The sequence below is a fragment of the Vicugna pacos genome, chromosome 12, assembly GCF_048564905.1.
Source record: "Vicugna pacos chromosome 12, VicPac4, whole genome shotgun sequence".
NCBI lineage: Eukaryota > Metazoa > Chordata > Mammalia > Artiodactyla > Camelidae > Vicugna > Vicugna pacos.
In genome coordinates this window covers 7,485,472-7,513,086 of record NC_132998.1, presented here as the reverse complement: position 1 = coordinate 7,513,086, position 27,615 = coordinate 7,485,472, and the positions used below count along the sequence as shown (strand labels likewise).

The window sequence follows — 27,615 nt, the reverse complement described above, 5'->3', positions numbered from 1 at the left end:
TGGCTGTATGGGGTTATGTGACTGGAGTGACAGTGAGACTAATGCCCAGGACCCAGAGGCTCTGGCCTGTGCTGGAAGCCTTCATAATAAGAGGGCATTTGTAAGACTTGGATTTCCCGGCACTAGACACACCAACTGACAGCTGGATGGATATTCAAGCTACTGCCTTTGCTTTCCTTCTCTGCATATTGGGGTCTGTTGGTATCTATAATACCATGGCTCTGCTTACCTCAAATGATCTCCACCAAGTAGCCAACTCTGGCAACACAGCCTGTGTCCACATGATGTCACCTCTCTGGCCATTAAGTCATTGACCAAAGACATTGTTCAAAACTGCAGGCCAAGAAGGTAGGAGGAACGGGCAATGATCAGTTGCCGTGATAGTATATTAAGGGGTTGGCTTCCGAGAACCTTCAAAGGTCGAAGTCCTTGAGGCTTTTTTCTCTAATATCCACTTCAAATTAACCCCACGTGTGTTAAGGGCATGGGGAAAAGCCTAAGAAGGAAGTTAACTGAGTTCTCAGGCAAATACTTAACCACCTACACGCTCCCCTCGGCCCATCCACCCTTAATTAGCCTCCCTCGGACGGTCCAATCCTCCCCGCCACAACAGCTGTCAACGGCTTAGGACCCGCCCCCCACGCATACTGGGCCAATGGCCGAGCCCGGGGCGAGTCCCCTGAGAGGGGGCGGGAGTGCGTTCCGGGCGGTAGGCGGGGCCTCGCTGAGGACCCCGGGCTGGGCGCCGCTGCCGGCTGGTCTACCCTTTCCCTCAGCCGCCTCCTTTCAACCTTGTCCCCCAGTCGGCGCGGCCTCTGGTGCGGCGGCGGCGGCGGCGGCGGCGGCGGCTCCCGTTCCTGCCGCAGTTCTCTTTCCTCCGTCCCTCCCCACCAGATCCCCGAGTCCGCCCGCCATGGCTTTACTCACTGCGGCTGCCCGGCTCTTCGGAGCTAAGGTGAGCAACTAAGGGAGGGAGTGCGCCGTCCTAGGGTGGGGCTGAAGCGACTGCAGGCCCTCAAGCGCCGGGGTCTCCCTCCCCTACCCAGGCGCACCCCAGCGCGCCTTAAAGGGGCCCTGCGCTTGGCTGGCCGCCAGCCCTGCATGGACGCTCCCTGGGCCATGTGCTTCGCTGGCCTTCCGGCCCCAGCGAGTGAAGTGAGCGCTGCCCGCCCTGGCATGCGGTCTTGGGCGTGTGGCAAGGCTGGACCCTACTGTCACCCCACATGTCTAGAGTGGAAGAGGGGGCGATGCTTGGCGTTGGAAAGAGAAGCAGCCGCCAGTGGAGAACATAGGTGTTGTTTCATTGGAGTTAGGGAAAGAGCCTGTTTGGAAGAGGGCGCGGGGGTGAGAGAAGTGGCAGGGGTGAGCAGGTGTGCTCACTCTATCCCTGGACCAGAGAGCTAGAGCAGTGGCTAATTTCGGCTTCTGCTTTGTAGAGGGGGCCTTGTCATTTTCTGAACTGCCTGATTCCATTTTTCCAACCCAATTGTTTAAGCCTTTAGTGACCAAGCCGTAGCAGTTCCTGCTAGAGGAGTGTGACTGGGGTCCTCTGTGTCCTTGGGACTCTTGTACTTTTTATATATAGGAGGAGCTTGGGTGGGGTGGAGCAGTTGTGTAAAACCTGCATGATTATCACATATGATTGGAGAAAGAACCAGAAAGGTTGTTCCCCCAAACTGCAGGACAATAAATGAAGATACTGGGCAGGAGATAGTAATTCCAAAGTCACATGACCGGCCCTACTACTTGCTCACTCTGGTTTTACTGTTCCTCTTAAGTCTACTCTACTCAGAATAGATTCCTCTTATTCTTTGGGGCCTTTTACTTGACTTTTGTTGCCGTTGGGATCATAGGAATATTGCTGCAGATAAATGGTGCTGTCAGTTTCATATGCCAAAATTGTCTCTGGGTAACTTAGCTTTTTAAAAGACAAACTGCTGTGCTGAAGGAGTCCCAGTCCTCTAATCCAAGCAAGGACAGTCCCACAAGTGACCTTGACTCCTTCAAGGAACTTACACTTTCTCTTCTGCAGACAGATTAAAGCTGCCAGCACCTGAAAGGAAGGAAAGGAAAATCTTAGAATGGTTTTGGCTTACTGTGTATTATCTTGCATGGTTGGCAGATAAGGTGAAGCCTGGGGTTCTTCCAGGCACCTGGCAGCAAGGTGGAGGCTGATCACTTGGGAGATACTTGTCTTACTTGACTGTTGTTCTCCTGCTGCCAGGGAACAGGATAAGGAAGCCTCTTGGGAAATGAAGCAAGTTCTAGACAGTAGTTTGGCAGAATAGAGGATACTATAATTAGCTCATACCAGAGCTTCTAACCCTACAGTGGAGTTTGAAAAAACCTTTAGAATTTAGATTTGATTTTATTTTGTCTCTTAAGCCTCTGGGGAAACTCAGCTTTTGGGTTGACAGGGCTACCTAATTGGAGAATCATTATTATTTTGTTTACTTTCCTGTTAGAGATAGACCTGAGGATCCCCGAAACCTGTGTATTGGAAGCCATCAGAAGGCTTTTGACCCTTAAAGCTAACAAAGCCCCACAGACTCAGTGGAAATTTCCTGAGATCTAAGCAGTATAGCCAGGATACCAAGAAGCCTTTCAGTTTGTCAGCATTGCTAGCACCTGCCTGAGCTTTCCAGATCAGCCTGCGGCCTAATTGGTACTCTGTTTTACTTTTGCTGTTAAGCAAGGCTTTGGAAGGGAAAAATACCTGGAAAAACTGACCCCTGCCACTTTGATTCTCAAGGTCAGGTGTAGTTTCACTTTTCTGAGAAATTTTTTTTTAACCTTACTAGGAGACACAAATGCTAGTCATTGTTCTATTGCTCCACGCTACCGCCTGTCAGGTAATTTAATGAACACCTGAGTTGGAGAGCCCCCCTAATAAAGAGCTTTGAGATTATTTGACTTCTTGTTTACCTGAATGAATTCCTTCTATGCAGTGGCTTTAGTATTAGCTGTGAGTGCCTTAGCTTTGTGCTGTAGGTACTGTCTTTTCACAGGGGACCTGGATTGGGAATTGGAGAAGGGCCACCAATTAACTTATTGATTCTTAACACCAAAGTGGGTTAACCAACCCTAGTTCCATCCTGTACCATTGAATTGTTCCTCCAAGCTAGGATGTGTGATAACGTTGAGTAAATCAATCCAAAAGTGTTTCTAGATTATTTCTAGACTTTTTCAAGACACTTAAATTAATATCCATGATTCTTTTACAGCAGACTTGTACCACTCACAACATATCCTATATAAAACCTAATCTGAAATTGGGTTCATCAAAACTGAGTCAGTTTTGTCTTGTGAAATGTTAGGCTTAAAGCCCAAAACTTTTAAAGGTAAGAACTCAAATCTCTTTGCTTTCACTTTGATTACCAGCCTACCCAAAGTAATGGCAATTCTTTGATGCTTACTAGATGGACCAAAGATGAAAAATGGAGAATAAAGTGTCATTGTCATGTGCTAGTGGTGGGATGATTGCTTTTGCACTTCCTAGTGGTCTTTAGTCTGGTAGCAGATGAATGCATGGGTGTGGGGAGGCATCGAAATGAGCAGTTGTGAAGGAGATAATCAGAAAACGGGAAGGCTGGCATTCCTAGTTCTTAGAATCCAAGTGGTCAGAAGGCAGGAAACCAGACTTGGTGGGTCTCCCTAAAGCCACAGAGTAATTCTTTCTGCCCTATTTTCAGTGCCTTATGTGATAGATTTGAGCAGGATTTGAGTGAAATTTAAAACAATAGTGAGGCAACTTTAGTAATAGATCTTAGGATCTGACGAACTTTCACTTATTCCCTCAGCTGCCCAAGTTCCTGTATTTCTTTTAACGTGTTACCATTTTTAAAGGTCTATAAAGTCATAGTGGGTGTCATCACCTGAGGTGTTTGTTTTCATTGCACATTCATAAATCCTGTCTTCACATTCTGATTCAGCAAAGGTGGGATGGGATCTGAAAACTTGTATTTTTCAAGCACCTCAGTTGACTGACAATGCTTGGTGATCCCCTTCTGTTGAACCAGTAAAACCACATGCAGTCCTTTTTGTTTGCAACTGTATTTAATGTATGTATGAAGCTTTGAATGTTGGGCTTTTTTTTTTTAAATCAATGATTACTTTAAAATGACTTCAAAAGTGATTATTTTAAGCAATAGTCCATTTTAGTCTATTTTCTCTAGGTTTGTCTTCCAAAGCGTTTTTTTCCCCAAAAAATGCCTCAGGAAAAGTTTTTTGTAAATCCCTGAAACAAAGCATCATAACAACTCCTAGTAGAAGTGAGAGAACAGTTTCTAGTTCCTGAAAAAGTAGTGTGGTGACAGATCATAAACACTTTATTCACTACTGTACATTTGGTGTGCACATAATAAGTAGGTGTTCAGCAACTATTTGTTAAAGAACAGTAAGAATTTCTCTGAACATCAACTGTTTGGTAAAGGACAGCAAAGAACAGTAAAGGAAAATAAGGACTCTTGATTCTTTTCTGAGGCTGAATTTGTGTCCTTGGCTGTCTTCCTCACTGAATAATCAGTGAACCTTTTGGGAAGGGTCTGTTAGACAATGAGAGTTAGGTAGAATTATTAAGGAAACTCTTGTGAGTATTGTGAGTATGAAGGGGATCAGAGTATGAACTCTGAGGATTATTCTGCTCAGGCTATCAACTGGCCTGAATGAGCAGTGCAGGCTGACTTCCAGTATCACCATTGTGAAACACAGATGTTAAATGGCTTTAGTTCTCTGACCTGGTTCTGGGGAGAGAGGAACCTTTGTCCTATGCGTGTTCTTCTTTTTCCCTTAATGCAAGTTGTTTCTTCTGCGTTGGAAGGCTTTGTAGCACAAGATTTTTCCTACAGTTATTAGTGAATTATGTTTGTTTCATCAACTAAGCCAGTTCTGCTGGCTTGGCAGGCTCTGATTTTGTTTTATGAAGGAGGAGAAGGGCTCTATTAAAATCAGGAGCATCTCTCACAAGTTTTTTTTAATTAAATTTTTATTGGGTTATAGTTGATTTATAATATTAGTTTCAGGTGTACAGCATAGTGATTTAAAAATTTTGTAGACTATACTCCATTTTTTTTAGAAGTTTTTGGGGGGGAGTAAGGATTTATTTATTTATTAATTTAGTTAAATGGAGGTACTGGAGATTGAACCCAGGACCTCTTGCATGCTCTACTACTGAGCTATACCTCTCCTCAATTATACTTCATTTATAAAGTTATTATAAAATATTGGCTATATTCCCTGTGCTGTACAGTATACCCTTGTAGCTTATTTATTTGATACGTGATGGTTTGTAATCGCTCAAGTTTTTGATGTCAGAGCTCCGGGATATGTGGCAGGACTTGTTCCTGAATATGCCTAGGATGGAGGATCAAGGAAAATTTGACTTTTCCCCTGTAGAGTATGGATCCTAGATGTGAACAAATGATGATAATAGGCTAAGAGGAGTAAGGGAGAAATAACCTTATCCAAATAGGATTCTATTGTTTCCAGAATTTGGGGGAGAATGGAGTAGCTTTAATTGATTTTTGTTAAGTTATTTGGACAATACCCTGTCCCAGAAATAAGTATTATAAGGAAGTCTTTTTTTAACTTTTTTTTTTAATATAAGCAAGTTTTTAGCAGAATTTCCTGCATGTATTATTTGTCTTTATCCTCCTTTGGCCCTTTAAGATAGATGTTCCCTTAATTATATTTTTCTATCCTAACATAGCATATGTGAGAGCTACAGCCCACTTCTATCAATAATAGCAAACTCACTAAAAGAGTTATTGCAAAGGGTGACAGCATATGAGGTTTGAGAAAGCCTTTTAGTGATTATGAATCCCCCACCCTGTAGAGAATCCTAGCTGTCAGAATTTCTGAGCCAGGCCCTTATCTTTGGAAGTAGCTCTATCTCTTCCCCATGGAGGAGCCGACCTATTGAGTGGAGTGACTCCCTGATTCACCTGACAGCTGCTGTTCCAGTAGGATGACTCTACGTGTGGCATGCAACCCAAAGCCAAAAGCCCAGTTGCCACACCTCCAGAATTAGGGGAGGAGCTGGGAGGTGAAAGTTCAAGGATGACTCAGAGGTTTGTAATCTGCCTGTTCCATCTGAGTATAGCCTGAGTGCACTATACAAAGCCATTTAGCAGCTTTCATTGGCAACCAGGGGGTAGATGAAATGAGATGTGTAGGGTGTGACAGTCCTCTAACATCTCCCGTCTAGGATCACCTGCTGGTGGAGATTATGGTTGGTTAAATTTGTTTTCTCTCCCTGAGACTCCTCTCTTGGTCAGGGGGCCCTTAAGGAAATTGGGGCTTTATTTCCTGTTCTACAGCTAGAGGGAATTACCCATTCATCCCTTCGTCAAACTTGACTGCCTCTTTCCTGGGATCCAACTCCTCGAAATAGTTGTGACACTTGAGTTGGTAGTAATAGGCCAACACATTTCCAAGAAACAAATGTTTATTGAACTCAGCTATGCAGCAGGCACTGTTCTAGATGCTTTCATGCAAATGATTTCATATAGTCTACTTGTCTACCATGAAATTGGCTTTATTACCAATTTAGAGATATGAAAAGTGAAACTTAGAAGTTAGATCATATAGCCATGGTAGCACAGAAGGATAGTGTCACAACCTGAGTAGGACTTGACCCTTGATAACTCCACATCCCAGAGCCTTTATATTCTACCCTTCTGCTCGCTTAACACTTTAGACCATGACTATGTCTCAAATTTTATTGTTCATAGGAATCACCTAATGAGTTTGTTAAACTGCAGATTTGTGTTCAGTAGGTCTGCGATGAGGCATTTCTGGCAAGCTCCCAAGTAATGCTAATCCTGCTGGCTAGGCAGCCATACTGTAAATAGAAGGCTTTTGACTACTTTTACATATGTCCTTATTTGAGTCTTAGAATCAAACTTGGAGCTAAGTAGCCTGAGCATTACTAAATGTGGAGAAAGAAAGGGAAACAGTATTCAGTTGTTTTGCTTTGGATGTCTCAGTTACATAGGAATAAAGCTGGGACTAGAACCCAGATTTCCTTTCCTAATTCCAAGTCATGTGCTTGTCTTCTGCACTACTAGGTAAAGTTGCCCTAACTTGAATTTTTCCTGTTCTAGCCTTTTGAGTGGTCATATCAATGAATTGCTGCCTTTAAAATCCTTCGTATTTCTTCAGTTTCTTCTAAGCTGCAGAGTAAGCTAAAAATATGACTAAACCTGACATTGAAGGGTGCTAAAAAGTGGCCATTCTATTTGATTTTCTATATTTCTTGTATAATAAATACAGAGCACTTGCTATGTGCCAGACATGGTTTTGAGTGCTTTGTAAATATTGGCTTGATTAATTCTCATAGCAGTCCTTTGAGGTAGGTACTATTATTGTTCTCATTTTACAGATAAGAAAACTAAAGCACAGAAAGGTTCAGTGGCTAGGGTCACACAGTAAGTGGCCAAGAAGTGTAGTAGAAACAGAATATACTAGCTTTATTCTATAAGCATAGAGCCAGCTTCTCCACAAACTAGCATTGCTTTGCAAATTGGAGATCTGGCTAAGAAGTGTTACTGTTGGAGATTAGGGACAGTTGAGATTAGCTTTCCTTAAGTTACTCCTGAGGCACCTCATTAAATGGCATAGCTGCTGTCTACCAAGGCAGTTAAGACTTTGCTGGTGGTAGAAGTGGGGTGATAGTTTAGTTCCAAGTTCTTCCTTAACCGTTGCCTTATAGTGTTTATATAAACAGATCTGAGAAATGGCTGTAACTAAGCAGCAGTTGTAACCCATTTGATGCCCTTAAATGATGCTGCATTCTTACAGCCTTGTTAGGTAACCTTCTACATCCTTTTCTTTCTGATTTCTCTTTTTTCCTTTTCCTTTTTTTATTTTATTTTTTTTTTTACCTTAAGTGAAGTAAAAGGAGAGGGAAGCTTATTGATTCTAGCAGTTCTCTCAAGGGAAAAAACTGTATTTGTTTTATGTTTATATTGGTGGAAGAAAGACCTCCAGCCTGAGGAAATTTCTGTTTACATCTTAAGATCTGGCTCTCATTCTGTCTTTTGAGCTTTGGTAGATTTTTTTCCCATAAGATTTAACCTTAAACTATTCTTCTTACAATCTTTCCTCTTGCAAATGAAGCAGACAGCCATTATAGAAACCTAAAGATGGTTTAGAAGTGGACAAAATGATCATTATGAAGAGATTGCAACTTTTTTCTCTTAGATGATATGTTCCCCTATAGCCTTTTTAAAAACAAAACCAAACCACAACCACCACCTTACTCACAGTTAAAAGGTCCTGCTGAAGGCTGATGTGGTCTCTGGGAGATGGGACCTCTATAATAGGGGATCTGTGGGAGCATGGAATGGCTTGAACATGGTTAGGCCTGTAGAACAATAGTTGAAACCTATTCACAGGTTTTCCCTTGTTCATTTTTTGGTGACTAGTTAAAAAAAAAAAGAAAGTTATTTCTTGAGTGCTGGGTCCAGCCTCCGTTTGCCCCATGTAGGATGAACAAGCTAAAGGGCTATTTGTGCTGCATACTTTCTGCCCAAATGGTCCTCGGTGAGCTAGAGGAGATTCTTTTTTTTTAATTGAAGTATAGTTGATTTACAATGTTGTGTTAGTTTTGGGTGTACAGCGTAGTGATTCAGTTATACATATGTATATTCTTTTTCATTGTAGGTTATTACAAGTTATTGAATATAGTTCATTGAGCTATCCAGTAGGACCTTGTTGTTTATTCTGTATATAGTAGTTTGTATCTGCAAGAGGAGATTCTTTAGGAAGTTAATGTAAGGAGTTGTGAGCAGCCCTGGTTAACAAGTTGAAGCTTTCCCCTCTTTGTTTTAGGGCCATATCAGTTTGCTCTATGCTGTCTGAATTTAGCTTTGGGTTGATTCTTTTTAAAATAACCTTTTCTCAAGGGCCTTTTCCCTTTTCAGTCCTCACTCCTGCCCTAGCAGAAAGAGGGGTATAAAATTCTAAAAAGCCTCAGGCCCTACTGAACTCTCACCTTAGGCATGTAGTCTTTTGGAGTTTATACAGTATCACTGTTACTAATGATTTTCAGCACAATCAGACAGCAGTGCAGTGCAGTCAGTCGTCTGTATCTGCCGGTTCTGCATCCATAGGTTCAACCAGCTGTGGATCAAAATATTTTTTAAAAAATTCTGGAGAGTTCCAAAAAGCAAAACTTGAATTTGCCACCTGCTGACAGCTATTTACATAGTATTTACAATTATATAACATTTACATTGTATTAGGTATTATAAGTAATCTGGAGGTGATTTAAAGTATATGGGAGGATGTGCATTAGTTATATGCAGATACTACAACCTTTTATATAAGAGACTTGAGCTTCCTCCAATTTGGGTGTCTGTTGAGGGAGAGGTCCTGGAACCAATCCCCTCTTGGATACCGAGGGATGATTGTAGTTACTACAGAAGATGTCTCTGGCCTTTTGGCAAAAGGAGGAGAGGTGTAGCCTTGCTCCACCATTAGTTTGTGTGTGTGTGTGAAATCTTTTTAATTTGCAAGGTGCTTTCACATCCATTGTAATTTAATCATCACAAGACAGCCCTGTGAGATGTGTGGTGGGTGTGTCAGCACCATTTTATAGATGAGGAAACTGGGGCTTACTTTGTCTCATTTTATCTTCAAAATTATCTTGTGCAAAAAGGCAATCTCCTTGCCTAAGCCCTTATGATAAACTTGGTAGTAGTATAACTGGTTGTCTTTTTCAAAGGCAGTGTTGAACTTTCTCTTGCAACTCAGCAATCTTCACATAGAAAAACATAGGCTAGCTACGCTATTTATATTTACAATTGTCAAGATATGGAAGCAGCCTAGGTGTCCAACAACTGATGAATGGATAAAGAAGATGTGGTATATGTGTGTGTGTGTGTGTTTTCATATACACACACAATAGAATACTACTCAGCCATAAAAAAGAAATTTTGCCATTTGCAACATGGATGGACTTGGAGGGTATTATGCTAAGTGAAATAAGTCAGAGAAAGACAAATACTGAATGATACCACTTATGTGTGGAATCTAAAAAATGAAACTAGTGAGCATAACAAAAAAGAAAAACACTCACAGATGTAGAGAACAAACTAGAGGTTACCAGTGGGGAGAGGGAAGGAAGGTGGGGCAAGATAGGGGTACGGGATTAAGAGGTACAAACTGCTGTGTGTACAGGGATATATTGTACAGCATGAGGAATATAGCCAATATTTTATAGTAACTATAAATGGAATACAGCCTTTAAAAGATGTGAATCACTGTGTTGTATACCTGAAACTTACATAAAATTGTGCATCGACCGCACCTCAATAAAAAAAAAATTCCTTTGGTACAGTGTGTAGGTGATAAACTCAGCTTTTGTTTACATGAAATGTCTTTATTTCACCTCCTTTAAGATTTTTTTCCTCACCTGGATAACACAGCTCTAGCTTGATAATTATTTTCTCTCAACACTTTAAAGATAATTTTCCAGTTTTCTGGTTTCCGTTGCTCTTATTGAGCAGTCTGTCCGCTGTTACATTGTAGATATTGTCTTCTCTGTGTTTTTTCCAGGAGCATTTCAGGTAGGGTTGTAATAGGCTGCTTCCACCTGTGGGCTCTCCTAGACTAGAGAGGTTGAAGTGCTGCCAGAAGACCAGGTGCTGAAGAGACCTTCCCATCCGGGTTAAGTAATTGATCAGTTTCCTCATTTGCTTTTCTCAGGGCCACTCAGAGCTGTTGACAGCTAGCTTAGGGTGGACTAGGTACTTTAACAACTGCCTCTCTGACCTTCCCTGTGTGCCTAACAAAGCCCAGCCCTAGAAGCCAGGTGATGGGAGTCTCTGTCAGGAACACTAATGAAGCTGCTTCCTCCAGACTGATACCTCCTTCCAGATTGCTCAAGGCCTTTTACAGCCTTTTTGTGTCAGACTGTCCTTTGAAGCCAAGAGGAAAAGAGAGGTTGAGTCACCGTAACTACTTTCTAATGCATAAGAGGGAGGACGATTGCATAAGGTTTTGTGTTTTCTTTGCAGAATGCATCCTGTCTGGTTCTTGCTGCCCGGCATGCCAGTGCTTCTTCCACGGTAAGGTTTGAAAAAGACAACTGAGAATCCTCGAGGCAGCCTGACCCTGGGATGGGGAGGGCGGGTGGGCTACCACCCAGCCTCTCATCATTGTTGTTATATCTGTTATTACTATTACTGTTTGTTTGTTTATACTATTACTATTTTAAAATAGCCAAATCACTGTGAACGTGGTACGGGTTGTGGATTTTGGCTGGAAAAAGTAGCTCTGTGATGTACTTCAGCAAAAGTAGCATTCTCTTTACTGACTGTTCAAAGCATTCTGACCCATACAAGGAAATGTTGGAGCTTATGGTGTTCATTAGAAATTAAACTATTCTTAAGTTTATAGTTCAGTGGCAGTAAGTACATTCACATTATTGTGCAACCATCGCCACTGTTTTCATCTTACCAACTTGAAACTCTGTACCCATTAAACAGCTCCCCATTCCCTTCTCCCTCTGCCTGATTCTTTTACGCTCATATGTAGGGTAGTTGACCATATTTCCCTGATAGACAGGAAATCTAAGAAGCAAATCTTGACATACCTACTTTGTAGAAATCTAATTAATATTTTGATCATCACTTAGCCTCTACTTCTCTTTTTAGAATTTGAAAGACATATTGGCCGACCTGATACCTAAGGAACAAGCCAGAATTAAGACCTTCAGGCAACAACATGGCAAGACAGTGGTGGGCCAAATCACTGTGGACATGGTAAGGTTTGTGGGGTTTTGGCTGGGAAAAGTAGCTGTGTAACGTGCTTCAACAAAAGTACCATTCTCTTAAGGTAGGGTATATAGCTCAGTGGTAGAATGCATGCTTAGCATGCACGAGGTCCTGGGTTCAATCCCCAGTACCTCTATTAAAAAATAAATAAAAATAAATAAACCTAATTACCCCTACCTCCAAAAAAAAAAACCAAACAAAAAACTCCCCACTCCCCCCCCCAAAAGTACCATTCTGTCTTATACAAGGAAATGTTGAAGCTTCTGGTGTTTGTTAGAAGTTAGATTATTCTTTTCTACAGATTTAATAGTTGAGCCTAACCTAATTCATGTATGGGAGGGATGAATGAAGTTTCTGTTCCTTTTCCCAACCCCTCAGCTGTTGGGGCCAAGGCTCTCTGTCTTTGAGTTGATGCTCTACTGACCATCCAGTTAAACCGCAGCTCTAGCAGGCCTTATAGAACAGCTTTAGGACAGCTTCTTCTCCAGCCCTAAGAGTCTAAGCAGCTCAGATGATAATTTCACAACAGTGTTTAGCCATTCGCCTTTGTCTCCTTTCCCTGCAATTAAACCCTTTCTGTTTACTTTGGTTGGTGGGAATGAGGGGATAAGAGTAGACAGGAGAAAAATTAAAATAAGAAAAGGGAGCAGAGGCAGAAACTAATTAAAGATAGTGATTTCTCAACTTAAAAATTCATTTCCCATGTTAGCAGTCTTCCTCTCAAAGTTCCATTCTATAATAAATTAACTTCTCAGAAATCTTCCCCCAAATGAAGCCTTGCAAGTCAGAGAATAAATCTCCTCTTCCAGATCCCGTGAAGCACTACCAGTCTGTAGCCTGAATTATTCTTTTTTTTCCCTTTTTTTTTTCTTCAGTAGGGGAGGTAATTTTAGGTTTATTTGTTTTTTTTTTTTTTTTTTAAATAAAGGTACTGGGGATTGAACCCAGGGCCTGTGCATGCTAGGCATGCACTCCAGCACTGAGCTATACCCTACCCGCTAGCCTGAATTATTTTAATGACTGGTTACATCTTCCTTTCTTTAGATGTATGGTGGCATGAGAGGCATGAAGGGATTGGTATATGAAACATCAGTTCTTGATCCTGAAGAGGTAAGAGACTCATTGACTTTACTGTTGTGCACACCATGGATTAGACCACTGGGGAGCAGGAGAACCAAATAAAGCTCCTACCTGTGTCTTCTGGAAGGTGAAAATAGGTACATATGGAATAACTAAAGCACGAATTTACTTTTTTACTATATCAACTAATAAAACTAAAAGTACAAAGCAGGAGTGAGTTACCTGAAGATTTTCACTTTAAAAGTTCTAACTTGTTGACAGGTCTGATAAAAGTGGAACAGGTCAATTATGTGACTTCAAGGCTAATAAACTTAAGAGTTGTAACCCTTACTCTTCTCCCTCCCTCAAGGGCATCCGTTTCCGAGGCTACAGTATCCCTGAATGCCAGAAATTGCTGCCCAAGGCTAAGGGTGGGGAAGAACCCCTACCAGAGGGTTTATTTTGGCTCCTGGTAACTGGACAAATCCCAAAAGAGGAACAGGTAAGCCGAAGGACATTAGCTGTCTCATTTCCCTCCTTCTTTGCCTTTCTCTAATCTCAGACACTTAATCCTGATCTGGTTATGGGTGGTAGTTGATAGAGATGTGCAGTGAGGGGAAAGAATCAGCAGAGTTACATGGATTGGATTGAATTATCTTGGATTTTCTTTACTCAGAGGTCACTTGTCTTTTTATTTCTCTTCTTTTTCCTTGCCTAGTGTTGTGAGCAGTGTCTCCCTTTCCACAGGTATCTTGGCTTTCAAAGGAGTGGGCAAAGAGGGCAGCTCTGCCTTCCCATGTGGTCACCATGCTGGACAACTTTCCCACAAATCTACACCCCATGTCTCAGCTCAGTGCAGCCATTACAGCCCTCAACAGTGAGAGTAGCTTTGTCCGAGCATATTCAGAGGGTGTCAACCGAAGCAGGTACTGGGAGGTAAGGAAACTTTGGTGCAGTGATTGATGTGTGATGGAGAATCAGGACTTGAGTGTGAAGGAAGAGAAAGAAATGTAGAATCCTTAGGAAAATTACTACTCTGAGATATGCCAGAAACTCATTTTACACGTTTTTTTTTGTAGGCTTGCTTTTTATTGGTTGTTGGGATTACAAAGAAAAGTGGAGCATGATTTCTATCACCAAGGCTATTGATTTAGTTAGGGTGATATACATATAAAAAAAGAAACTACAATTCAGTAATCTTGCTGTAATAGAGGTATGTACTCTGTGCTGTTGAAACATTGAAAAAGATGTGACTCAACTGCAGGGTTCAGGGTTCCCGAGGAAGCTTTCACAGAATAGTCTTACCCTGGCCCCAAAGGATTCTTTCTTCTCCTCCCCTTCTCCAAATAAGGAGAACCTTGAGAAGTTGGGTGAATGGCAGCTGAGTAACTGGAGCCTAGGAGGGCTAGTGCCTATCAGCCACAGTTCTGCACTAACCCACTCAAGATACCTGTCAGGAGTGGAATGGTGGTTAGCATCCTAGAAGTAGGATCCAAAAAACAAAAGAGCCACATTTTCTGAAAATGAAATATGACCTTAATAGTTTGAACTCTGTGGTTAGAGTACAAGAAGATTGTTGTGCCTTGTCCTAGCACACAGGACACAATTCCTTCCACCCTGTTTCTAACACCCCACATACTCACAAACACTGGGTACAGTACAACGTATCTGGCTAGGTTTACAGGAGGACATCTCATCTTTTGTTTATTTGGAAACAGGTAGCATAGGAACAGAAAAGTTCCTTTTTACAGAGCAGATACACTAAGTGATTTTTGACCAGGAGAAGGCCCCCAGTGAGTCCATTATGAGGCAAGGCAGAAAACAGCATGGGCCACTGGTCTGAACAAATCCTCTTGGGGTTTTCACAAATCCTGCTTCATTTGGTTGGTCAATATTTATTCAATGCCAACTGTGTATTTAGAGAATTGTGTTTACTGTTGGGGGAAAGAGGGAGAGAAAGTTGTGTAATTGATGTTAGTCTGGTTGGTATTGAGGAGGAAAGTGTAGGAATGATGCAAACTAAACATATTCACAAGCACTTAAAGCATTTATAGTTACACGTCAGCAGGTTCAGAAGGTCATATAACCTAAATATATTGCTTTCCATTTTCTTTTTTAAATGCTGTTTAAGTAACTGCTGTCTTTGTGGGTCACCATAAAGTGTTTAATCAAGCCCAACAGGTTTCTACTTTATAGCTTAGAAATGGGCCGCTTAGCGGTGCCTGTTAATACTTACAGTGCTGTTGTCTTGTCTGTTGTAAAGTTCTGCATGCTTTGCAATAAATACTGTCAGATATTTCCCAGGTAGCCAAACATGCTGCGTTCCTTCACACTGTCCTTTACTGAATCACTAAAATGAATCTTGTTCTTTGCTTGCTATTGCCTCCATTTCAAAGGACAGCCATTGACTGGTTGTTCTGCCACCTCTTTGTGAAATGTTATTGGGTGACTTTTGAAGTAAATGTTGTATTTCAGGACTTGGCTGCCTGGAGAGTATTTATAAGCAGCACCAGTATATCTGTCAGCTTCAGGATGTGTATCTATTAAGTTCACACTGAACAGAAATTAGCACCAGTAACTGCTTTAGTTTAGTGGAGCTTAGTGCTCTTTTGCTGTCCTGTCTTGTGGTCTCTCTCTCAAGTCAAACATGCTCTTTCAGTTCAGTTCTCTCATCTTGGTTAGTTTAACCATGGGCTGCTTAAGTAGAATTATATGACAGCATTCAGCTGGTTATTTCTGTTGAAAAATTTATGTTAAGGAGTATGTGTGATCTAAGTCTTTACTAAAATCATCAGTTCATGCTGTTTTTTACATATACCTCAAGAGGATGATTTGCCTACAACATTTTCTTCCATCATAGTTTACATGACTTTAAATAGTGTCATCTCTTGAGGTGAAACAGGTCTTTTTCTAATTGACTTAACTTCACTCATGACTAGGAGGTTACTCTGATGCAACGAGCTGTTTAATTGTGAAGTAGCCTTAAGATATTGTTGAATTGAGTAAAATTTGCAAAGCGCCTGACAGATAAGGTTTTTCTAGTAAGGCCTATGAATAGTTTATGTAGGGTTTGAAGCTGTTTATAATAAAATCATCATCCCAGCACATAAGCTCTTGAAAACATACTAAGTATTATGTTTAAATGCTTTCTATTCATTATGTGAACAACTCAGAACAACTGCATGAGATAGATGTTACTACTTATTCCCATTTGGGGAAACTCAGGATTAGAGAAATTAAGTAGCTTGCCCAAGGTCATGCAGCTAGTAACTGGTAGAGACCAGGTTCAGACTTGAGTTGGCTTCACTTTAGGGTCTCTTCACATTAATACTGGCTCTCTCCTTTTTCTTTGTCTTCTCAAAAATGATTAATAGCTAAATGCTCGGCCAGAATTTCTCTAGCAGTAGAGATAACTGGCTCACGATGATGATTATGGTCCGTTTTACCTTTACTCCAGGCAGTTGTGATAGTGGCATGTTTTAAGGTCTTTTTTTCCAAGGCTTTATAGATAAAGAATGAGTGAGTACAAGTAGCTAAATAGCACCTCAGTCTTAGCTTATTAAAGAAGAAATAAGGAGTTCTCTGTCGGTGTGTTTATTTCGTCTCTTGACTGCAGCTTTGCCACCACACAGAGCCGGGTAAGGATCCCACACCGTCATACCTGGTCTGATATGTGTTCCTTTATAAACTTCATCTCAGTGGTAGAAGTTGAAACAGTCTCCTTTTTGTAGTTTTTTATGATGTGGTCATTCATACTTTACAGATGATTTTTGAAAGTTAGTATATACTCCACAGATAACCAGTTTGCCTAGCCCCGGATCCTGTTCTTGTCATACTGCTCATGAATCCAGGTCCCTTAGAACTGCATATCCTTGATGCAGGCTTCTGGAAATAACCTACTTCCTTGGGGGATGTAAATCTGCAAAGAGGTATAGTTAATAGTATGATTATCTTGCAGGTAATCTCCTGCGAACTTGCAAGTGTTAGCTGAGTATTTCTTGCTTCAAGTCGCTTTTTAATTTTGGCAGTATTCTCACTGAATCTTGGTGGCATTGACAGAATTCACTGAGTTCTTGAGTAATAGATGATTTCATAAGGATTAACTCATTTAGGCTAGGTACTATAGATTTTGCCCTTTGTTCCAACAGAACTACTGAAACCTCATGACTTACTGCAGTAACATTTAGCCAGTAAGCTCGATAGGACAGCACCATGTGATATCATTCAGCAAGTATTTTCTCCATGCTTTCCATATGCCTGGAAAGTTATGCTTTCTATGTACTGTGAATGAAAGTAGAAATTGTTTGTTACTAAAAAAAAAAAAAAAAAAACTACTAAAACTCTGTCCCCTCCCTAAAGGAACTTGAAATCCCTTTGAGAAGATGAAATTGAGACATAAAAGTTGAGCAAGCTATTAACATCACAAAAAGCAACCAGATATTTTATGTTTCTCTTAATAAATGAACACAGCACTATTTATCAAATAGTCTTGCTTAAAAAATTGAACCTGAGTCTACTCAAGCCTCTAGCTCTGTCAGTTTGTTGGAAATACAGTGGACAGAGGAACATGTTAAATGACATCACAGGTACATAACCAGCAAAATTTAAACTGTGAGAACAGATAATCTGATCTTCCACAAATAAGCTGCAAAGTAAAAAAAGGACAGCATAAGAAAGAACTTAAATTGATTAAAAGAGACTTCAGAGACATTATCAGACAATTGCAATGTGGGCTATTTTTAGTCCTGAATGAAATGAATGGGGGAGGGCAGTTATAATAAATGAATTGAGATATGAGGATGGATTTGAATACTGAGTAGGTATTTAGTGGTATTGAAGATTTATTCAGTTTTTTTTTCCAGTGGGATAATGGTTTTGTGCTTTGATTATGAAAGCCCTTTATCTTCTAGAGATACATGCTAAAGTATTTACATGTTGAGATATCTATCTATCTATCTATCTATCTATCTATATCTATATCTCATGTCTGGGATTCACTCAAAATAATTTGGAAGGTGAGAGGGGAAAGTAAGGGTATAGATGAAACAAGTTGATAACTATTTAAGCCAGATGATGCTTATTAGCTGAGTGGGTGACCTTGTGCATGTTACTTAACCTGGCAAGCCTCAATTTCTTCATTTGTAAAATGAAGGATACGTAACCTTACAGGATTATTGTAAGAGAAGAAAAAAATGCAAATAATATGTGTAGCACAGTACCTGTTACATAGTAAGTGCTTAAAAAATGGAAGCCTTTGTTAACAACTAACAACTGAATGCCACTGTTTGACCCTTGGCATATGTGATGAATTTTCCTTCAAAGATGAAAGAGACTCATTAAAACCTAGTGTCTTAGCATTCATTTAGTGCGAAGTTGTGTAGCAGAAAACATGATTAAACATACAAGGATTCAAAATCTGACTTTGGCATTTAACCAAATGCTCTCTGAGCCTCAGTTCCCTATTCTGTAAAATGGAGGTCATTATATACTTTGTAGAGTGGAAGAAACTGGGAATAATGTTTTAATATACATGAGATAGTGTGTGTCAATCCCTCAGTGCAGTGCCTGGGTCACAACAGTTATTCAATTAAATAGTCACTTTTGTTATACTCCCTGTGTAACCACCCAGCATATAATCATCCACCCAAATAGCCCGACCCATGGATGACAGACACCACCCCTGCCTAATTCTTCTTTTTGATAATTTCTTTTTTTCTCCATTTTCCTCTTCTTCCCATCAGTTGATTTATGAAGACTGTATGGATCTGATCGCAAAGCTACCTTGTGTTGCAGCAAAGATCTACCGGAATCTCTACCGGGAGGGCAGCAGTATTGGGGCCATTGATTCTAAGCTGGACTGGTCCCACAATTTCACCAACATGTTAGGCTATACTGATGCTCAGTTCACGGAGCTCATGCGCTTGTACCTCACCATCCACAGGTGAGGGAGACCCAGCAACCGTAGCCACCAGGTGCCTGGATTGGTTGTGAATATTAAGAAAAGCTCCTTAACATTCTCATCTTCTGGGAACAGGTAGTGGGCAGCAAGGAGATGGAAACACAGCATAAGAGATGATACAAGGCAAAAAAGGGGTTCAGTTGGAAGGTTAGGAGGTCTAGGGAAATTACCATAACTGCCCTAAGATCATACTTCTAGCCAGGAAGAGGTACTAGCTGCTCACATTGGATAGGTCCGTCAGCTTTCCAGGAGCTCCCTCTTCTGGCCATTGCTATTAAAGTTGGGGTGAGAGTCAGGGAGCTTGGCACAGCAGCATCATCAACCAGTCACCTCTCCAGCCCTGTGGATTAGTGAACAAAGGCTGGTAGTAAGATTGGGGCATCTCTTACAAGAGCTTATGTAGAAATGACTGGCTGTAGGCTGGGTGAGCCCATAACTAGGCTAGTGTGTGACCATAAGAGAACAGCAAGGTCTGTGTTCCCATAATCTATGCCTTCTTTCTCCTTTCTCTCGGCCTTGATTCTCTTTTCTTACTTCCCCACAGCGACCATGAGGGTGGCAATGTAAGTGCCCATACCAGCCACTTGGTGGGCAGTGCCCTTTCGGACCCCTACCTGTCCTTTGCAGCTGCCATGAACGGGCTGGCAGGGCCCCTCCATGGACTGGCAAATCAGGTAAGGCTACTCTTTTTCTTTTCCTGCTCCATGTTTTTCTTACTCCCATGCTGTGTCTGATCCTGTCATTCTCTCCCGGCATACGCATTGACACTCTTTTATTCTCTAAACCTTACTCACAGGAAGTACTTGTTTGGCTGACACAACTACAGAAGGAAGTTGGCAAGGATGTGTCAGATGAGAAGTTACGTGACTACATCTGGAACACACTCAACTCAGGACGGGTAAGCAGAGATGCTGAGCAGCTAGGAGAGAAGCCAAGACTCAGGTTCTGTAATTTGGAAGAATGAAGGAGAAAAGAATGAAATAACTCCCTAAATTACAGAGGGAGATTTTTTTTTTCCCATTTGCCTACCCAGAAGAATTCAGAAGAGATAAGAATCTCTGAGACTACAACTGGCTTTTCCCCTCATTCTTTACAGGTTGTCCCAGGCTATGGCCATGCAGTGCTAAGGAAGACTGATCCACGATATACCTGTCAACGAGAGTTTGCTCTGAAACACCTGCCTCATGACCCCATGTTTAAGCTGGTTGCTCAGCTGTACAAGATTGTGCCCAATGTCCTCCTAGAGCAGGGCAAGGCCAAGAATCCTTGGCCCAATGTAGATGCTCACAGTGGGGTGCTGCTCCAGGTGAGTCCTCCCTTCCCGGCTTTCTCTCATTTATACCAAACCCTACTGTTCTCTACTGTGCACAGAGTTAACTCCCTAGTCAGAGCAAGGACTCTCACACCTCCTTCCTTCCTTTTTTGATAAAGTTGCCTTTGTTAAGGGGTGTGGGGGAGGGTACGGGCTGGAGGAAAGGGGTGCTCTCTCTTCAGAATCCAATTGCTATACTTTTCCCAATGTCATTTCTACTGAAGGCTAACTAGTTTAAGGTTTTTATCACCCTGGGCTTGTACATGCCACTATCTGTAGGCCTTTAACAAAACCTGTTTCTCTTTACCTTACAGTACTATGGAATGACGGAGATGAATTACTACACAGTCCTGTTTGGGGTATCGCGGGCACTGGGTGTATTAGCACAACTCATCTGGAGCCGAGCCCTGGGCTTCCCTCTAGAGAGGCCCAAGTCCATGAGCACTGAAGGTCTGATAAAATTTGTGGACTCTAAGTCAGGGTGAAACTGGAGGCTAGGAGGAAACTAACTACCACAAAGTGAGGGAGCTTAATTTAAAAAGTATACTTTTGTTTCAGGGGGCTTTTAAAGACTTAAGATTAAATTGTGTCTGAGGCACTGATGATAAGTTTGAGTTTAAAATATAAATTAAGATTTTAAAAAATGAAAAGTGACCCTTCTTCCCTAACCACCTCTTTCCCTTGCCTGGTATGAGTTGCCCATCAACTGTTGATGACCAGGACTAATGCATGTGGTATGCGTTAGGTTTGCCACCCCCTAGTCTCCAGAGAGAGAATCTGACTCCTATTTCCCTGGGTCAAAGCTGGTTGCAGAGAATCTGCTGTCACTTCAGAGCTTTTGGTTCTATTCTGCCCACCCTTTAATAGGCCAGCAAACCAGGACTCTGCCCCTTCTGTTTCCATAGGAATCATGTTGGATCGTCAGCTGTACCAAGCCCCATTAACCTCCCATGCACACAGACACTTCCAAGCAAGACCTATTGGTTATGCTTTGGCTTTTTTTTTTTTTAATGCTACCACATGATCTTTATAAAGGCCATGGCATTTGTTGTGACTGGCACCCAGTGTTTGATTTTTATTTATCTTTTTAAAGTTATCCCATTAAAACTAAGATCTGGGAGTGTTTTGTTGCCCACTACTTAAACACTCACCTCCTTCCAGATTTTCTATACCTGCTGCACCTCAAGCCGAGGTTGCTCTGGACTGTCCCCTCTTGGTCACTGCTAGAGGCCTCTTTCACGGGTTGTATATAGCACTGTCTGATCTGTGGTCTTTCCTAGTCATTTGGATTTATCAGTGCTTAACATAAACTAAGCTTTTTACTTCCACAGAACACAAACCACTACCCTTTGGCTTTTTTCCCCTTTAACATGCTATGGGCTATAGAATAGAGACTTGGGGATGACTGACATTTCTTCCCAGAGGTGCTAGCACCTCTTTCTGAACAGGGAAATGATTTAAGATTGGACATGGTCTCCTTTGAATATCAAGTACTGGGACTGAGGGCATTAAAAATAGTAAACCTCCCTCCTCATCCCCTGCCACAAGCAGATATCCCTTTATTTATCAGGGTCCTTATCCTGCACCTTCCCCAAGAGCTCACAGTACAGTGTTTGTTTTTAGAAGCCCCATATGCACAGGTTTCCAATGACTCAGAATGCTCTACTGCCTTTTCTTTTTAAGAAAGGATTGAAATACACTCCTGCTGTGCCCCTTTCCTCCCTCGCAACTCCTGCCTGTGTTTGTGTGGATCCCTAATCCCCAGAACCACGCTGTTGAGATGGATAATACTGTCTGTAAAACCCTGGGTAACTGTCAAGTCATAATGCAGACTTCAGGTTGTTCTCTATAAAATACAAAATAAATGTTTTTATTAACAATGCTTGAGCCTATTAAATAAGGTCTGAAAGAGTCTCTATTATGAGGTAAGGAATCTGGCTATATCCTGTGTATCCCTTTATTTTGAGGCAGGTTTGGCATTCATTTACCCTAATTAGAAGACAGGCTCCCTGTGAGATTTCCAAAGGTGATTTTTGTCTTTCTTCAAGGTTAGAAGTCTTTGACCTTTAGCCCCCATCCTTCCTAAATTTGTTGTAAGGTAGAAGCCTCAACGACTAGAGCTGAGACTTCACAACTGCTTATGTGACTGATCCAAGGAAGCTAGTCCAGCCCACTGGGTGAAAGGTACAAACGATACCAAGGGCAAACAGGATAGGACTGCTGGCTCAGGATCTGCACCTCTAGAGCGCTCGGGTACTTCACTGAGTGCCTATTCTTTGCAGCCTCCGTTAAGGAGACCCCCCAAAATAAGAGGTAGTCCTGTGGGCATCAGTTATATAGGAGGTCTGAGACCAGATTGCTCTGTCCTGAGAATCCTGCAACAACTGACCTTCTGAAAAAGTCTATAAATAGGCAAGGGAGTGGGTACTAGGTCCTGGCTTGTAGAATGTGCTACTATAGTTAGCAGGGACATTATGTCCAAGAGGCCTTCTTGCACCTTCACTCCCCTAGGGAAGGAAGCCATGACTTTTCTTCTCTGCTATATCTACATCATTCCCCCCCAAAAAACAATATAAAAAGCCAAATTCACACTGTCATAACTTATTTATTGAAATTTTATAAAAACTCAGGCCAAGTGGAAGAATAAGGTACAACCCAAGAGTACAACTGTTCAGTGTTTTTTGCTCCTTGCCCCTGTGGCACTGGTGGTAAGAAAGCCCTTCACTTTCCACTATCCAGGCAGCATGGAAATACTCTTAAAGTGAGGTCATATGGATTTCAAGCTGGGGCCAGATTTCGGGCATCTCCTGAGGCTTTCAGGCAGGCAGAGTTATTGACCACCCAACAGCTCTCTGTCAGAGGAAAGAGCTCAATGAATTCAGTCCTTAAAAAGTTGCTGTCTTTCCCTGGTCACACACTAAGGCACTTTGACAAGAGCTGAGATAACTGTGTAGTCCTGATTATAATTCAGTGTGAGAAGGTTGCAGGCATCAAGCATACAGGGCTCTCAGGATGAGCCTGACCATTTCCAAGGCATTTCTCCTTTCCATACCTCCCTGCCTTTTCTTTCTCCCAGCATTTCCAGCCAGCTTAGAGCCCAGTGTCTGGGGAATTGAGAGGGAGAATAGTATTATGAACACAGATTCTTCTCTCAGATTAGAGCAGGAGCCAAATGAAATAAATAAGAGAACTGGGTGGGAAGGGAGAGGAGAGGAGAGGCTAGGGAACAATCCTTTGCCTCAAGTCTGGTGCACCTCATGGAACATCATTTCACGGGGGATGATTGTTTCTGGACCAAACTTGGTTGCTGCCCGGCGCTCGAAAGCAGCGACATTCTTTTTGACAACCTCATCAAAAAACATGGCGGCCAGCTTGGAGTGCAGCAGAGAACGAAATTCAAAGGAAATCTGGGGATGGGTAAGAGATGGTCAGAAACTCTTCAAGACTATGTTGGATAGTCCCTGGACAAATGCAAGGATACTATTCAGTGCCTTTTCCTCCCTCCCCCTCCATTTCCTTAATCCTCTCAAAAGCGCCAGAACTGAGTACAAAGTGCAGGTTTAATACAAGCTCAGACCTGTGAAAAGCGTCACTGACTTGGAAAATGCTAAGTGCTAGCTATGCTTTAAAGAATAACCATCACAATACTTCATTCAGTTCATCCCCTACAACCCAGTGGTAGCCCTGTGCTACACAGCCTCTTGACTCACCGAAAAGTCCACAGTGCAAGTTCGGGGATAGGCAGGAATACCAGGGCTAAACCGCCAAATGGTCTCTAAGTGGTTGAAGAGCTTGCCATCAGTGCAAACAGCCTAGAATAGGACAATTAGTTAAACAATATTACAATGGAATAAAGCCTGTATCAAGTATAGGAGACATTAAGAAGGAATAGCCATTTTCCTTTCCTTCTAATATTTTATTAGGGAAATATTTGACACATGGAGACAAAAACCATTACAAGGAAAGGCAAAATAGCCCTTAAATACAAAACTGCCAGAGAACTCAGAAAAAACTTCCTGATCAGCCCCTCCCAGATTGGCCTCACCTTGACCATGTGAGGTTTGACCATGGAAACAGCAGAAGTATAACGTTCCACGACAGGTGGAAAGCCAACCTCCAACTGGGCCTTCAGGTGACCTTTGCGGCTGGAGACCACCAAAGACTTCTTACACCAGGGCACAAATTCACGATACTCCTGGACATTGGCTACCACCTCGTACATCTCCTGCATTGAGTACCTGGGGGGAGGAATCACAGGGAGAGGCCAAGGGACTGCCATCTGGGCCAGGTTCCTCCTTGCCCAGGCACCCTCACCTCATACTTTTGCCCACTAACCATGCACCTTCAGGAGCTGGAGAACCCAAATAAGCCAGGATGAATGACTTCCCAAAAGCAAATGTGCAGATTTCCATGATGTTCATGTTACCGTAAGTTTTGAGGTTTACAGAATGCTTTTGCATTTACTATCTATTTTGATTTTAAGAGGGACCATCTTAAAACAGGTTGTCAGTTTTACTAGTGATCACGCAAGGAGTCAGATCGCAGCTTTATAAATTTCTGACAATGTGGCCTTGGATAAATTACCTGTCTCCATTATCTCCTCTGTAAGTCATAGGTAATAATAGTACCTGAGTCATAGGTTTGTTGAGGTAATCATATGAGGAAATCTATGGTAAAACACCTAAGCATCCTAACTGCCAGCAGTAGCAAGTGCTCAATAATTTAGTTCTCATCCTGCTCAGAATACATAGTTCTGCAGAGAAACAATACCCTGTTGTCTTACGTTATTGTCCAACCCTAGTCATGTTTCACTTAATGCACATGCACAGCAACCAAGAAGGGGGGAATTAAGGTTGGAAGGCAGGTAGAGGAGGATAAAGGGTCAGTAATGTAGCTGGGGAGAGGGATAGCCAAGGATGAATCTTGCCCAGTATCACTACCTTTACTTTCTAGCCCGGACCTGGCATTTTGTTTGGAGGGAAAGGGAATGTGGAGGGATGCTGAAGAGGAGAAGATGCTCACCCCATGATCCTACGCTCCGAGTAAGCCTTTCGCTTGTTGGTGAAGGGGGCAGCAAAGCCCATGAAGGAACGGCTGGGAGGTAAGCCAGCCTCAGGCGCCAAGGCCTGGGCAGCTCGGGGCAAGAAGAGGCTGCAGGAGATCAGAACTCTAAGGCCAAAAGGAAAGGAGAGAGACATCGTCACGATTCTTTCTTTGTGTCCCTCAACCATTCCCAGGGGAAGGGGAAGAGGGGCGCATCCCAGAGGACGGTCGTCCAGACAAGTTTTCTTCTAGCACCTGCTGCAGTCGGCCAGGCTCCCTAGCCAGGCAGTCACGAGTGCGAAAGGTCGAGGGCAGCTGAGGACAGTGCCGGGGGAGGAGATGGGGAAAAGTGGGGTGCGTGCGAAGCGCCAGCTGCCTTTGGGGGCTACCCTACTGCTGAAAGCGAAGATTCTCAGGCAGCATCACAGTCCCAGGGGCCTCTTCAAGCTGCGCCCGCGAGGGGCAAGTGGGAATTTGCCTAGGTAATAACTTGCAAAAGATTTCCCCAAAGCTCTGCATTAGACCCCAGGATACGACCGCTGCCGCCCCCCGCCGCGCCTGCAGCCAGAGTTTCAATCCTCCACCGCGGAACTTCGGGGTCCTGGGCGACCCCCTTCGCTCGGGCGCGGACACCCGCACCTCCCTCTCACCTCATTGGTCCCGGCGGTCGCGGAGGGCCCGGGGGCGGGGCCGGGTGCTGCGAGAGGCCGCAACAGCCCCGGGTCGCCGCGCGCGTCCCGGCCGGGAGCCGCCGCGCACCCGCCGAGGCCATGCGCGCGACCCTCCCTTACTCCCTCCGCTCTGTTACCCGCTGCGCCCTCCTCACTCTAGAGGAAGAGCGCAGGGAAGCGGCCGCCGGGCGGGTTCAGGGCCCCGAGCACAGGGGCGGCGCGGGGCGGTGGCTTCTCTCGCCCTGCTCCCGCCCGGGCGGCCGGGTAGTCAGAACTGAAGCCGGGACCGCGGCTCCAGCAGCTCCCAGTACCCCCACGTCACGCCGTTGCCATGGATCGGGACCAGGAGAGGGGGGAAGGAAGGGGACCACGCGGCCTGTCGGGAGATGTAGTTTCACACCTCTGGCGAGAATGGGCGCTGCAATGGGTGTTTGCGAAGCTTGCAGATATCGCCCAGTGGAGCGAGGTCGCCAGGCAAACTACTTAGCGAGTCTGTGGTCAGGAACCTGATACATAAGCACTGAGGCGATTTCATGGGCGTGTCAACAGCAGACACTCGTTGGTCTTCTGAACGTCTGTCTTAGAACCGTTACCAGATTCTGCCTTGTTTATAGCTAGAAGTTCCATTCATCATTGTAGCCTCCGTGGTGCCTAATACACCTGGTACACCCTTGAGAAGGGAAATTAACGTACCAACCTCTGGGCTAAGACTTTGCATAGTTTTTTCTGTTAATATTTATAGAAAGAATTCGGGGTAGGAAGAACCAGACTTACTTTTAGGGTAGAGAATCATCTTTCACTTTTGGGGAAGAGAACCATCTTTGTCTGGAAAAGTGTGCGCTTTATGGAGGTGAGACCTCATGAACAAGAACCCAGGCAAGGAAATGTCACTACACTGCTTTCAATCATGATACAAGGAGGGGGGGAAAAGCTCTCAACAGAAGTGGGGAGAAGGAAAAAAAGTGGGGAGAGAGAAGAGAGAAATCAGATATTAGAGAGAGAGACTGGATCTGGTGGGTACAAGAGCCCTTGAAATTCTCCTACGGCGGAGTAGAGGAAGGACATTTTGAGAAAGGTGGTGCCTGCTGTTGCATTTAAAGATGTTTATGGTACTATAGTGCAAGCCTCTCCTTTGTTTTCTTTCTAAGTCTTTAGTCATGCTCTCCACATTCAGGAAAGTTTCATCTGAGTAGTGTTGTGGAGGTGAGGGTGAGGGGCTAAAATAATTAGAGTCTGTATTGCCTTTTGGGTCTAGCTGGTATGGAAGAGAGACATCTTGTCCAGAAATAGGGGCCTGGAAACAGATATAAATCCTCCAACCCCCCGTCTCCTTGAGATTGGCATTAATTTTGGGAATTCCACGGGATTTGAGTTGATATAAAATGCGAGCCCATTTTATCTGGATTTCGAGGAACAGGAGCCCTCCCATGAGACTGTGGCTTATATTTAACATTTTGTAAGAAAAGCATTTTAAACCTTACTTTATATTATACATACATGAAGTCCCAAATTGGGGGGAATGGTCTCACCTCTTTTTTTCTTTTAACATTTCTTCTTTTTCCCTCAGCACTCCCACCCCCACCATTAAGATACAGTATCTCCTTCGAGGAGCCACTCTCAGAAAGGCATGTGACTTTAAGGAACAGACTTACCCTTTCCAAGCCCACTCTCTTGTCCAGCCCCACTCCCTCTGACTAAGGGCTTACACATGTGAGACAGCTGCTTAGAATGAGCAGAAAGGATCTGGTCAGATGAAAGACAGAAATTAACTGAGATACATGACTAAATTGT

The 27,615-nt window shown here is 43.0% G+C and overlaps 2 protein-coding genes and 1 long non-coding RNA gene across 5 annotated transcripts; 1 reads left to right on the top strand and 2 right to left on the bottom strand.

Moving 5' to 3' along the window:
• The first annotated feature begins 717 nt into the window (after window positions 1–717).
• On the top strand, window positions 718–21,992 carry LOC140700065 (citrate synthase, mitochondrial). Its single transcript, XM_072972632.1, has 11 exons — window positions 718–955; window positions 11,022–11,072; window positions 11,661–11,768; window positions 12,825–12,890; window positions 13,210–13,341; window positions 13,587–13,775; window positions 18,581–18,780; window positions 19,343–19,472; window positions 19,595–19,696; window positions 19,895–20,104; window positions 20,425–21,992. Exons 1-11 carry the CDS (start codon window positions 914–916, stop codon window positions 20,593–20,595), a joined length of 1,401 nt encoding a protein of 466 aa, XP_072828733.1. The 5' UTR covers window positions 718–913; the 3' UTR covers window positions 20,596–21,992.
• On the bottom strand, window positions 14,517–19,334 carry LOC140700087 (uncharacterized). The gene is made up of 2 exons (XR_012078283.1): window positions 19,022–19,334; window positions 14,517–17,120 (listed from the first exon to the last, which is right to left on the bottom strand). It is a non-coding gene; the product is annotated as an uncharacterized lncRNA (long non-coding RNA).
• Window positions 19,554–26,157, bottom strand: LOC140700074 (coenzyme Q-binding protein COQ10 homolog A, mitochondrial). Of its 3 annotated transcripts, none has more exons than XM_072972660.1 (5): window positions 25,804–26,157; window positions 25,133–25,279; window positions 24,156–24,348; window positions 23,821–23,922; window positions 19,554–19,743 (listed from the first exon to the last, which is right to left on the bottom strand). In XM_072972660.1, the coding sequence occupies exons 1-5, from the start codon at window positions 25,923–25,925 to the stop codon at window positions 19,666–19,668; spliced, it is 642 nt and encodes a 213-aa protein (XP_072828761.1). In that variant the 5' UTR covers window positions 25,926–26,157; the 3' UTR covers window positions 19,554–19,665. The 3 variants fall into 3 exon arrangements, with proteins under 3 accessions (XP_072828761.1, XP_072828760.1, XP_072828762.1); XM_072972659.1 differs by lacking the exon at window positions 19,554–19,743 and adding an exon at window positions 22,696–23,517; XM_072972661.1 differs by lacking the exons at window positions 19,554–19,743; window positions 25,133–25,279; window positions 25,804–26,157 and adding exons at window positions 22,696–23,517; window positions 24,446–24,649.
• Window positions 26,158–27,615: the final 1,458 nt, after the last annotated feature.

Coding starts and splice junctions, on each gene's coding strand:
- LOC140700065 (XM_072972632.1), top strand. CDS start 914: ATGGCTTTACTCACTGCGGCTGCCCGGCTCTTCGGAGCTAAG. Junction 956..11,021: donor CCCGGCTCTTCGGAGCTAAG/GTGAGCAACTAA, acceptor TTTTCTTTGCAG/AATGCATCCTGTCTGGTTCT. Junction 18,781..19,342: donor TTGTACCTCACCATCCACAG/GTGAGGGAGACC, acceptor ACTTCCCCACAG/CGACCATGAGGGTGGCAATG.
- LOC140700074 (XM_072972659.1), bottom strand. CDS start 25,925: ATGGCCTCGGCGGGTGCGCGGCGGCTCCCGGCCGGGACGCGCGCGGCG. Junction 24,349..25,132: donor TCGGAGCGTAGGATCATGGG/GTGAGCATCTTC, acceptor TCCTCCCCCCAG/GTACTCAATGCAGGAGATGT. Junction 23,923..24,155: donor TCAAACCTCACATGGTCAAG/GTGAGGCCAATC, acceptor GTCCTATTCTAG/GCTGTTTGCACTGATGGCAA.